This window comes from Staurois parvus, unplaced genomic scaffold (assembly GCF_062004578.1).
Source record: "Staurois parvus isolate SC_StPar_1 unplaced genomic scaffold, SC_StPar_1.0 ptg000249l, whole genome shotgun sequence".
Taxonomy (NCBI): Eukaryota; Metazoa; Chordata; class Amphibia; order Anura; family Ranidae; genus Staurois; species Staurois parvus.
Window position 1 is genome coordinate 7102112 of NW_028318045.1, and position 13711 is coordinate 7115822.

The 13711-nt window shown below is 39.6% G+C and overlaps 1 protein-coding gene across 1 annotated transcript; it reads right to left on the bottom strand.

Annotated features, from left to right (window-relative positions):
* Positions 1-2222: 2222 nt before the first annotated feature.
* On the bottom strand, positions 2223-6508 carry LOC149459735 (E3 ubiquitin/ISG15 ligase TRIM25-like). Its single transcript, XM_089680714.1, has one exon. It carries the CDS (start codon positions 6227-6229, stop codon positions 4616-4618), a length of 1614 nt encoding a protein of 537 aa, XP_089536840.1. The 5' UTR covers positions 6230-6508; the 3' UTR covers positions 2223-4615.
* Between the last annotated feature and the right edge of the window lie 7203 nt (positions 6509-13711).

A 13711-nucleotide genomic window follows, 5' to 3' on the forward strand; every position in this document is an offset into this window, starting at 1 on the left:
TATATATGGACCTAACTGTATATCTATGTATGTTTTCACACTGAGGCAGTGCGCTTGCGGTGCGGTGTAAAAACTCCTGCTTGCAGCATATTTGGGGCATGTTTGGCGAGTTTAAAAAACTCCACAAAACTGCCTCTTCCCATTGAAATCAATGGAAAACGCCTGAAAAACACCTCTAAGAAGCATTTTTGCTGCAGTTTTTAAGTCACGTGTCCTTTAAAAAAACGCTCAGAAAGCGCAGTAAAAACACCTGTGCGCTTTTGCTGTGTTTTTGTGGTGGATCAGTGTGAAAGTCGCCTTAGAGACTCATTAAGTGGTCAAAGGAAGGATAAGGACAACAATGCTGAAGATACAATGACTAAAACAAGGCCACAATGTTATCTCCCATGTTCCCATTCTCCCAGGTTCCCTTTCATGGAATTAAAGCATATCTAAAGCCATGTTCACCGCCATTAGTAGTATTCCAAAAATATATATAAAATAAAAATGTCTGTATATAATCCATCATTTGTAGACACTATAACTTTCAGGCAAACCATATACACTTATTGGCATTTTTTTTTTATCAAAGACATGTAGCAGAATACAATTATGAAGAACTTTGATTTTTTTCTTTTTAGATATATTTTATTAAAAAATATTTATTTTCAAAATTGTTGGTCTTTTTTCATTTATATCGCAAAAAAAAAAACCCAGTGATGATCAAATACCACCAAAAGAAAGCTCTATTTGTGTGAAAGAAATGATATATATTTTGTTTAGAAAGCTCTGTTTGTGTGAAAGAAATTATATTAATTTTGTTTAAGTACAGCGTTGCAATTACCAGTTAAAGTAGTGCAGTGCTGAAAAGCAAAAAATGTCCTGGTCATGAAGGGGGTAAACATCTTCAGGAGCTGAAGTGGTTAAATAGGGCCAATACTCCTCGTCACCCTGATATTATTTCCTGCCACATACACCATAATAGCTACTCCATATGTCATATACTGTATATGTCAGCTATAGGAAACAAAAACAGCCCTCAGTGTGCAATATAGTATCACACCAGTCAAATGTATTAGGCAGCAGGGTTCAAATGACACTCACAGAATGAGTACATTTCAGCTAGTGCACATAGAAACAATTGCCTTTTTTCATACAAGATTTTCCCCCTTAAGGAAAAGCTTTGGATTCAGATACTATACCAAGATAGCCAATTTCCAATTCTGTCCAGCGTGATGATGTCATCAGGTCATGCACTGATGTGTTTCGTCATTTAATCATGAATTTTTGTTTGTAGGTATTTTGTTACTGGTTGAGATGAAGAAATGCCATTCTGCCTATGAAACCATATGAAATATATATTAATCCTTTACTACTCTACCCTAAAACTAAAGAAGAAAGTTTTGGCTTTAGATTTGATTTGAGAGCTCAGTATAGACTTTACCTGACTGGCATACTTATTCAGTGCTAAATCCAGAGGATCAGCATATTAACCAGCATTTTGGAGGTTGGCAATTACATCTTCCAGATTTATGTCAGTACTAGTTTACTTTAGTCTTCAAAGTAGCCCACGGGAGGAAAGGAATACTTTGTGGACATGTATATAAAAAAGGTTAAGGGCTCATGCACACAGGGAGTTCTATGCTGTATGCTGCACACGTGTTTTGCTTGCATCCAAAAAAAGCCCAGATTTTACTCTGTATGGGCCAGACTGCCCATGTAGATGAGCCCTGAACCTAAGGGATTCAAAGTGTCTGTATTCTTCCAAACAATACAAGAAGGGATTTCAAGACAAAATAAAGATTTGGGTACAGCCTGTGTGACTTCATTGGGTTATAAGTGACAATTAAAGTGCTTCATACAGTTATATGTGACAATTTAAATGCTTTGTAAATGCAGCAAATGTTCAATTATGAAAAGAGGGTGAATGATTTGCACAGTATTTGTTGCTTGGAAAATATATGTCTGATACATAAAGGAGCCTGCTTTCTGGTTTTACAGATGGGCCCCTCAGTTTTCACTTTTCCTCTCCTGAGTGAAATGTGGTTTTTTTTTTGGGGGGGGGGGGGCGTATATTATGTACATTAATTATACACATAGTAGATGTACCATAGCAAACAACTCTAGATCTGACACAGACATCTAGTGGTTAGCTTTAATTGTTGTTTTGGCACAATAGCTTTTCAAGAAAAATGCAAATAAAAAGGTGAGAACAAGGAGACATACAAATAAACATCTTAACATTTCTGTTTTCAATATTTTTATTGAAATTTTTGTCCACAATAAAAAGAGATTTCAAGGCATATTACAATAATTGTGGATCCTCTGCAATGTGGAGTACATGTAGATAATATAGTGAATAATGCACTGCGAGGAAACAAAAGGTGTTAGCCAATCAAACTTAGTTATACCGAGCTGCATGGTCTGTGAAGATTAGCCTCAAGCATACATCTAGAACATTTCTCTATAACCAGCTAATATTTTCCAGGCTTCCTAAAGTCTGAGGGCCATAGCCCATTAGTGAGGTATATGGTAATACAAGTACATAATACACATTATAATTCAATAATAAAAAGTTACCTATTTTGATTGCAAGGTACGTCTTACATAGTCATAAATATGTGCTGCTTCCTCATGGGGAGGGAGATCGCACCATTTTTCGTACAAAAACAAACGTCACCCTGAGTTTTCATTAACACAACTAAATTAAAGAAGAATAGGCCAGAGAGCTGAAAAAAGATACGAAAAAAGAAAAGGAAGGGGAGTGTGTGTGTGGGGGAGGGGGAGTGACTCCACACTTCAATCCTCACCCTCCACAAAGCATCTTAATCAGGTAAAATCTGAGGATCACTAGTCAAATATTTGATCCTCAGGTCCCACACCCTCTCAAACACCTTCATTTTATCATTTAGAAATGCTGATAAATGCTTGTTTATCATTATCCAGGAAAGTTTGAGCTTGAGCTGATCAAAGGGAATGGTAACTGACTGCCAATTCTTTTAACATTTCTATATATAAAAATCATAGAACAGTGACTGTGATTGTTTATTTTCTGATGTTTTATTATGTTCTTACACATTGGGATTGATTTACTAACGGCAAGTAGACTGTGCACTTTGCAAAGTGCAGTTGCTCTAGAGCAGGGATGTCAAACTGGCGGCCCTCTAGCTGTTGCAAAACTACAAGTCCCATCATGCCTCTGCCTTTGGGAGTCATTGTGAGGCTTGTAATGGTAATCTTGCAATGCTTCATGGGACTTGTAGTTTGGCGACAGCTGGAGGGCTGCCAGTTTGACACCCGTGCTCTAGAGCTTAGTAAATGAGCAGAAGCTTTGCTGACTTTCATCATCCAGTTATGTGGAAGCAAAAAAGGTTTTTTTTTAAATCTTTGCACATGATTGGGTATTCATTTCAAAGTTAAACTTAACCTCATTTTAGTAAGCTCTGGAGCAGCTGCACTTGCAAAGTGCACAGTCTATGTGTCTTCAGTAAATCAACCCCATTGCGCCTACACATCGCTCTTCCTGCTAGAGCAGCCATTATCAACCACAATTCTATGGAATTCCAGGGTTCCTCCAGAGGTTGCTAGGGGTCTTTAAAGCAGTATTAATAAAAAAAAAAATGTAATGTGTATTGCCGCTTACCAATCCTTAGATGCGATGACTGCATCAGTTTTTTTTTTTTTAGACTTTTTCCCGTTTTCACCTGGTGATCTGGTCAGCAACACACCTCCTGTATTAGAGTGCCTTCAATCTGAATAAATGAGCACAGGAGGCACCTTTGGACAGCAACATTGTCAGTTTGGAAGTGGGGGAGTGTTATCTGTACTAGCAGATTTAAACACACTAACAAATTGAAGCCAAACTCCAGCTAATAATAAATTTTAAAAATGACCATTTAAGCACTCCTGTCAGTTGTAAGTGGTTTGTCGTGTCCCTGAAACTGATATTGATCTGCAGGAGAGCTTGCTTATTAGAAGAACAACAGACTTACTGGCTGGATCACGAGGTGGAAATAAAATAAAAATGAATGCAGCCATCACATCTATTAATTGGTAAGCTGCAATATAAAAAGGTTTGCTTTTGGGTTAATATTGCTTTAAGTAGGCAGCAGTGGCAAATCAGTCAGTGGTGGTGTACGACCAGTGCAGTTTCTTCCCACTTCCTTAAGTGACCATTGACACCAGTGAATCTTTGAACTCTCTGTAAAGGTGAAATTTCTCCCTCTGACCACCTATGTAAGGGAGCCATCTCCTACTGACCACCAATGTAAGTAAGAGCTACCATGACCACCGATGTTCTGAGGCCCTTCTCCACTAAGCACAAATTTACACTGATCACCTTTTCCACTGACCTCCAGGGTGAGGGATCAGTAAAATGTTTAAGGTTTACTTTTCTGTTATTTTCTTCATGATAATCTGATTAATGCTGAAAATAATTTTCTTGTATAGAATGGAGGGGGGATCTGCTTTTGTGTCAAGTCTAATTACACTATATTCTATGAAACTCAAACAAAATGATCAATTTTAAATATATCTGAAATCTATGCTGGGAGTGGAGATAATTACTGACCTGGCCAATGTCTCAGATAGCAAGTCAGGATCACCAGCCTGTGAGGTTACTAACATACAGATTTTTTTACATCTGATTTTCCTGGCCACTTAGAAATCTAACCCAACTGTCTACATACACATCATTCTCCTTTTTAGAGTACACACATAACGCAGCATGGAGGGGCTCTGTGAAGGTGGTGGTGAAGGTGTGGAGGTGTCCGATTGGCTCAGAGAGCTCATAAAAGGACAGCTGTCCAGCTTCATAATCCAGAGAGATCCTGACTCGGTTACCAAAGTAATTGGGAGGTAACTGGATCACTTTATTGTCATGTATTACTGCTAATGTATTCTTTTGCCAGTGCAAGCACCAAGACTTGTTGTTTTCACCAATACGTGACTGATCACCTTTTCTCTCTATACTGGGATAACACATTCCTATCTTCCACCCTGCTGCTTTGCTGCACTCTGCATCCCAGTAATACTGCCCCGATTTAAAATTGCTACTGCTTAACACATTATACCAACGCTGAAACCTCTCTGGTGCTTCTGGTCGATCCTGCTCTATTTCTGACCAGGATGCAATTTTCCTGTCATCTGATATATGAAGATTATTATGAGCTGTGTTTATATCTAGTAATATGTCTGCAGGTTCTGGTATACAGATCCCTACCTTTACACCTCCTACAGTATTAGATAACGTGTGTAATGTTTGTAAGATCAATCCCACATCCAGATGACCTCCATCTTGGATCTGCTTATCAAGTATCTCGTTGTCGTCATGATCTCCTCCCTCAGTATCATCCATGTCCAATCCCTGTAAGACAGTTATTGGATCAGTCATGTTACACAACTCCTCAATGTGGTGAATCTTCCTGGACAGTTCATCTTTCTTTACTTCCAGTGTCTGGATCATACCAGAGATGGACAGTGAAAGCTCTTCTCCATGTCTGAACAGCTCACTCAGGACCCTCTTCTCCAGGTCTTCCAGCTGTCTCTTGATGTCATTGAACAAGGCGCTGACTCTCTCTACTTCACCAGCTGCTTTTTCTTGTACTTTTTTTCTGTGTTCCTCTAGAGTCCGGACTCTTCTCTCAGTATTCCCTTTCTTGGTGATCAGTTCTGGCAGAACATTTCTCAGTTTCTTCTTCTTCTGCTCAGAAGCCTTATCCAGTATCTCCACCTGATGTCCCCGATGTTCTCCATCCAACCTACAGGACACACATACACAGAGAGAGTCCTCAATGCAATAATATTTCAAGAGCTCCCGATGGATGGAGCATTTCCTGTTCCCCAGGGAGGTGGTGGGTTCAGTTAGGACATGTTCTGGTGCCTTGCTGTGGACTCTCAGGTGTTTATCACATAGAGAAGCTTCACAATGAAGACAGGATTTAACAGCAGGTACAGGACAGTCCACACAGTACGTACAGAAGATTCCAGTTTCATCCTGAGTTGGCGGAGTAAAGAGGAAACTCTCCACGATGTTACACAGAGTTATGTTCCTTATCAGTACAGGCCTCTCCGCAGACTCTGCTCGGCATTCAGGACAGGAATAAACTCCAGATCCCTTCTGTGTATCCAACACCCGATCAATACAGTCTCGGCAGAAGTTGTGTCCACATCTCAGTGTTACAGGATCTGTATAAATGTTCAGACAGATAGAACAGTCCAGCAGCTCCTTTCTCATGTCTGCAGACGCCATTCCTGACAGCAGAGCAAAGAAATGAAAGTGAATGTCTGACAGAAAGGCAAGGGGGGGGGGGGGCTAAGCTTTGTACTGTGTTATTTCAAAGAGCAGAGACATTTAAATAGCACAAAGGTTGAAGAATATGTAAACCCAACATTTCATATTTCCTGAACTTGTATGAAAAAGTAGCCTGTTCTCTTTATATTTAAACGAATATATAAAGAGGACCTCCTGCGCTCAGAACCTAATATAACTATAAAGGCTGCTAACACCTGCACCTTATAACCTACAAGTGAAAAAAGCAAAAATACAAAAATAGGTGTAGTGCTCTCTAACAAAACAGTGACTAGAATCCCCGGTAGGGAATAATAATGTGAAAAATAACGGAACAACCAACTAAAAGTGATCCAATAATGAATAAATAACACAAGTGAATAATCAAAATACAATGTATTGATATGTAGTGAAAATACACCTGTGATCCCAGCACTGGGAGATAAATCCGGCAAAAAAAAAAAAGTGACAAACCAGTGCTCCGTGTCTAAACACTCAAATCAAATAACAAATATATAAATAAATATAAACCCCTAAAATATAATTGATCCAATATCTGACAAAATAGTGAAAAAATGTATATATATAGCTCCTAAAAATATATATAAATCTAATCTGACAATACGTGACACCAGTGTCCACAAAAATGAGTAGAAAAACATGCAGGTGATTCTTGTGCGTTGTAGCCTCTGCTACAGGGACCCTGATGAAGTCACGTGAGCGGTGATGCAATGCGTAGGTGACGTCACTTCCGGCACGAACGCCATCTTTGGACTCTCAAAAGAACCCATGCAAGTACACCCATCACATGAGGTTCTAAGGCTATGTACAAGATGCATAACAATGTGAGTGCTTTGGTTATATCTGTCTTGATTGCATAATAAACGATACTATACTTTGGAAGTTTTTTTCTTTATGGATCGTGTGGGAGCTGATCTTATTGATTAGAGCCATTTAAAGGGGAATATCTAGCTGGTCTTGGTCTGGAAGGCATATGCTGTTTCTTCTGCTGTGAAATTGTCTGGAGGATATGATTTGATCTGGGAGGATCCAGGAGTGATCCCAAAGGCATGTAGGCCCTTTTAGGGTCGCGGTAAGGAAGCGAGGAGCCAGTCTAGCTGTGTGTGGAATCATCACCATAGGCTACAATGCACAAGAATCACCTGCATGTTTTTCTACTCATTTTATATATATATATATATATATATATATGACACACATCTTTTTCACTATTTTGTATGATATTGGATCAATTATATTTTAGGGGTTTATATTTATTTATATATTTTTTATTTGATTTGAGTGTTTAGACACGGAGCACTGGTTTGTCACTTTTTTGTGCCGGATTTATCTCCCAGTGCTGGGATCACAGGTGTGTTTTCACTAGATATCAATACATTGCATTCTTGCATATTCATTATTGGATCACTTTTAGTTGGTTGTTTGTTCCATTATTTTTCACATTATTATTCCCTACCGGGGATTCTAGTCACTGTTTTGTTAGAGAGCGCTACATCTATTTTTTGTATTTTTGTTCTCTTTATATTGCTTCCTTGCCAGTCACTCTGTTTTCCTATTAAAAACTGATCGCACTAGGCATGAGAACACAGGGATTGATTTACTAAAACTGCAGCGTGCAAAATCAAGTGCAGCTCTGAATAGAAACCAATCAGCTTCCGGGTTTTATTGTCAATGTTTAATTGAACAAGCTGAAGTTAGAAGTTGATTGGCTATCATGCACAGCTGCACCAGATTTTACACTCTCCAGTTTTAGTAAATCCAGTGTGGCAATTCTCTAGCTGTGCTGAGAACTCAACCTGCTGTTCTCTAATAATTAGACTTGTCCTAACTCGCCTCCCCCCTGCACAGCCATTCTCTGGGAAGACCTACAGCTGTTTTTCCTCCCTCAGCTCACTAAGCTCTTTATGCAGCTGAGAACAGAGAGTATGTGATCATTTACAAAAAAGGGGTGGAAAAAGGAAGGTATTTCTAATGTTTTTTTTTAATCTATAGACAAATATTTTACCTTTTTTTATTTTAAACTGTATGGGTTGTTTTATAAGGTGAGCGTTCACATATACTTTATTGCTTACTTTGCATGACTTATCTTTTCTGTACTGCAAGATACATCTGTACTCTTTAAGAACAGTTTGGTGCTTTTAATCCACCCTTCCGGCCACAATATGTTCACAAGCTGGGCACTATGGTGGGTAATATTTTTCTCGCAGTTGAATGGGTGCTGGGGATTTTTCCCCTTGGGCACCATAGAACTAAATTACATTAGTTTTTTCTCCCTCCTATTTCAGTTTAACACGAGGCCTCTCTGTGTAGGTTATGGCTCTTACATGACATCCGCCACAGGAGATGATTCAGTGCTTTACTGTCCAGTCCTTGCCCAGACTGCTCCCCCACATTTTTTATATATATTTCTACTTAGTCGTAGACAACTTTAGGCTCATATTCCTCTGGATGAAGGCACAATAGTTGCAAAACATGTAGAGCACAGATGTCAAACTGGCAGCCCTCTAGCTGTTGCCAAACTACAAGTCCCATGAGGCATTACAAAATTGGCAGTTACAAGCATGACTACCAAAGGTGGTGGCATGATGGGACTTCTAGTTTTGCAACAGCTGGAGGGCTGCCAGTTTGACACCCCTGATGTAGAAGGTCAGTTGCAGTGTTTTTCCCAAATTTACTTCTGTTTGGAAGCCATCATTATTGGTGGGATGTTAAATTACCATCTGGGAAACTACATGTGGCCAGACAGGAGGCTTGTTACTTAATGTGTAAATTTTCTATTTTTATAACTGTATAACTGATTTGTTTAAAATATGGATACAATAACAGCACCAGTTTTGGTATAATTTCTTGTCTTCTGGGTACTGAGACTCCAGAAATTTAGATTTTTTCATTTTTTGATAGTGAAGTTATTGGATGTGGTGCTCTCTATTTATGCAGGCACTAAGAATACTGATTATAGAGCAGGTGGGATGACATCAATGAAAGGGGTGGTACCAATATTGGTCACAGACGAGCCTGCAGAGTAACTTCAGCAAACCAGTCCTCACAACCAGAACTGGCCTGATAGAAGAGCTCTGGAAAAGCAATGTTTAATGTCTGCAAGCAGTCTGTGTATTTTTGATCCCCTGGTTTTAGGACTCTCTCCATTAGATCTTCCCAACCAAACCTATCATTTGGTCCAAGGGCACCTATTTTTGTTCTGACCCTTAAAGCGGAACCTAAAGGTTAATAATGACTTTATGACTGACACTCCTGTTATAAAAAGAAACACAGTTCCAGCACAGAAATATTTACCTGTCAACTGATGGAGGCTCTTTCCAGTCCCAATGTTGTCTTTTCTTACGATTCCTCCATGAACCTAAGAATCTAACAGTCCGTACTTCAGCCTCACACAGACCACAAACAGAGAAGGAAGTGAGGATACAAAGACGGTGTCACCTGGAGGGAGCCCTCACTGGCAGATGAGTAGCAAATGCCTGGCTGGAATTTTTTTTCCCAACAGGTTTATTAAAGTTTTGACAATACAAGAAAGATGCATCTCAAGATTTGGGAAGGCATCAACACGATACCATATCCATCGAACAGTGGTTCGTAGAAATAAAAGCTTACAAAAGGAAAATATTACAGGAAATGTGTTCCCTGATATCAGCTAAACTTATAAGTTTTCAGTGTCTATCATTGCCACATATCAGTGCAGCCTCATTAGTACCTCCTCACCAATGCCCACCAGTGCCTCCTATCAATGCCACCTCATCAGTGCCTATCAGTGCAGCCTCATCAATGCACATCAGTGAAGGAGAAAAGTGACCTGTTTGCAAAATTTTATAACAGAAACTAAGAAAAACTTTTTTTTCCAGTCTTTTTCCATTTGTTTAGCAAAAGATAAAATACCTAGTGGTGATTAATAAACCACGAAAAGAAAGCTCTATTTGTGTGAAAAAAATGATAAGCGTTTCATATGGGTACAGTGTTGCATGACCACACAATTGTCATTCAAAATGCGACAGCATTGAAAACTGGCCTGGGCAGGAAGGGGGTAACATTACCCGGCAGACAAGTGGTTAAACAGGCTTGGTAGAAAAAAAGTCTGAGATTACTTATAGTATGGTCAGGGGTCCTACACAAACTCTGAAACACTGCTCTTACACTTGATGTTATGTGATCCCTTGAATAAAACACTGGGCATTTAAATGGATCCATGATTTGCTGGCAACATACGCTTTGTCTGTTAAAGAGAATAACTCCCTAAGCCCTGGTTCACATGTGTGGGTGGTGCCACTGCGGATCAACACGAAAATCCGTGCAGCCGCACCACCCGCACAGAGGAATGCAGACCTGTGGGCGGGTGCCATTAATTCTAATGGCACGCCACCCGCACTGGAAAACGCAACCGACCTGGGAACTGAGGTTCCTGTGCAGGCTGCGTTTGCAGAAGAAGTGCAGGGATTTCTTCTCTGCGTCACGGGCCACGGGAGTCCATTCAAATGAATGGGCTTTCGCGCCCGCGCAAAATGCCAGCAGCATATTTGTGAACCAGGGCTAAAAGGGTATTATTCCTGCACCAAAAGTATTATCTGGCAGAGACGCACAATAACTTCCAACAAAATCTGTCTTACTTGGAATAAAATGCAACTAAATTGCACTCGCAATTTAAAAAAATAAAAACATTGATTTACTTGATTCCTAATTACAATTTTTTTTAAAAAAAATTTTTTTGCTCAACTTACCCAACACCAAAGAAACTCAGCTACTGACTTGTGTGTTTACTGGGAATTCCAGCAATAAGATCTCACTGCCAGACCTCCCAGCTCTGCAGCAAGCACAAATAGAGGATGAATCCAAACAGTGCGAGAGCTCTCCTAGTCTGTGCAACAGGTGGGGGGGCTAGGAACACAGGTGCAACAAACAAGCCACTCTATTTCCTGAGTAGATACTTCAACCTGCTGTTATCCACCCAAAAATAAGCTTGATTTCACACTGATCCGCTGCAAAAACGCATAGGCTTTTTCACTACGATTTCTGAGCGTTTCTTAAAGGACACGTGACTTATAACCTGCACCAAAAATGCTACTCAGATGCATTTTTGAGGTGCTTTTCAGGCATTTTCCATTGATTTCAATGCGAAGAGGCGTTTTTTGGGGCATTTTTTTTAACTGAACAAACATGCCCCAAAGATGCTGCAAGCAGGAGTTTTTACACCACAACTGAAGTGCAATACCCCAGTGTGAAAACATACATAGATATGCATAGACATACTTAGGGAAGCATTTTTCTTGAGCTTTTCAGGTGCTTTTTTTATTGCAAAAGCACTTCAAAAACTCCTCAGTGTGAAAGTAGCCTAAAAGCTTTTTGGAGTAGACAACCTTTATATATAACGCTAGGTTCACACCTAATTGTTGTCTGCAGCATTTTGCAGAAACGCACTACACTCCATGTAACATGATTTCCTATGGTTCACGTTCCCACGTTTTCACCCAGAGCATTTTTTTGGAAAGGTTTTGGGACTTTTTTAAAAAAGCAACAAGGAAAAAAAAAAACAGCAAAACATCAAAAATGCGGCCAAAATGCACTGAAAAAAAACCCCTGCAGAAACGGATCAAACACAAACTGCATAGGTGTGAACCCAGCCTTATACAGTATCATAAATCGCTTGAATTAATTTAGAGGTTATGGGGGATTAACACAGAATAATATGGAAACATATTTTTTTTCTTCTTTTATAGGGATTACGATCTCCAGAAATGAATAGGAAAATGCAGAGCAGAAGGGGTTAGGGATTTGATGGGAATGGGTAGTAAATAGGTAGGGGGAGGGGGAGGGATGAAATGATAAATGTTTTGATAATAAGCTAAAGTTTTAATGAGTATATTTGTATAACTTGTTTATCTGAAAAATTAAGTAATATTTAAATTTTAAAAAACAAAAAACGTTTCAAGACCAAGCCTTTCTGACACTTTTTGTGTACATGTAAAAATCAGTATTTTCTAGTAGAAAATTACTTAGAACTCCCATACATTATATTTTTTTTTAAGTGGAGGCCCTAGAGAATAAATTGTTGGGTGTTGCAATTTATTATGTCACGCGGTGTTTGCACAGTGGTTTTTTTAAGCATGATGATTTTTTTTTAGAAATAATAGACTTTTTTTTATTTTAATGCACAAAAACACAATATAATACCCAATCGTTTGGTAACATTAAAACGATGATGTTATGCCTAGTAAATACAAAATGCGCACACTTCAAAATTGGGCACGCCCACGCACTGCCGACATAACATAAATTTTACTACCCATGCTAAAATTACTGTCCTCGATCTGTCGTTTACAGTGATACCTCACATGTGTGGGACGATCGCTGTTTGCATGTGAGCCTAACTGTCGCATGTGTTCGTCTTTGCGTGTGAGCATGGGGAAGGGGGATGGGGCACTTCAAATTTTTTTCTCTTTACCACTTCTATTGTTATCGCAGGGAAAATAAATATCCCCTGTGATAGTAATAGGCAGTGACAGGTACTCTTTATGGAGAAATCTGGGGTCTATCAGACTCCAGATGTCTCCTCTGCCCCAAAAGCATCTGATCAGACCGGTGTGATTAGATACTTTCCCTATTTAAAAATGTCTACATCTAGAAAAACTGGAAGTGATGTATGCTCATCGCTTCTGGTTTCCTATACCATAGGGGCCATCAGAGCCGTTCCAGTGGAAAGGGAGAGCCCAAGAGAGCCGGAGAAAGCAGCGTGCGGTGGCGGGAGCTCACGTTCCCTTCCGCTGCTTGTAAGAGCAATCCAGTGGCTGATTAGATGCTAGGATTGCTGTTATAAGAAAGCCAACAGATGGCTCTAAAAATGGTACCGTGATGATGCCTGCGGCTGCGGGCTTCATCCTGATACAATAAATTGAAGTCCAGGGACGTACCAATACGTCGCTAGTCATCAAGTGATTAAAACAAACTCCAGACAAATAACTAAATACAAAGATGAAATACATTTAAGGACTAATCTACACTTGCAAATGGGCAGCAGTAAAATCATGCAGTTGAGCCGCATTTTTACACCCCCACCCCCCCTCTTAAGCTGTAATAAGTAATGGACGGGGGTACACTTGTACACATGCCAAGGCCCTGATGCTCTCGCAATATAAATTAAACCTCCTGGTGTATCTATATTCAACTGAATAGGGCCGCGTTGCAACCACATATGAGGCATGCAGTTTTGGAATGGTAGTGCAGGATTTTAGCTGTTAAAATAGACAGTGAGGAGGCAACATAATGCACACTGCCTTTCAAATGCTCTCTGAAAATCAATCCACCACGATCACTTTTCAGAGGGCTAACACTAGTGTAAACTAGCCGTAAAAGAGTTGTATTAGTGGTCAAACAATTTATACTTTTGTCTATCCGTTTGTAAGATTTACACAGCTTTGC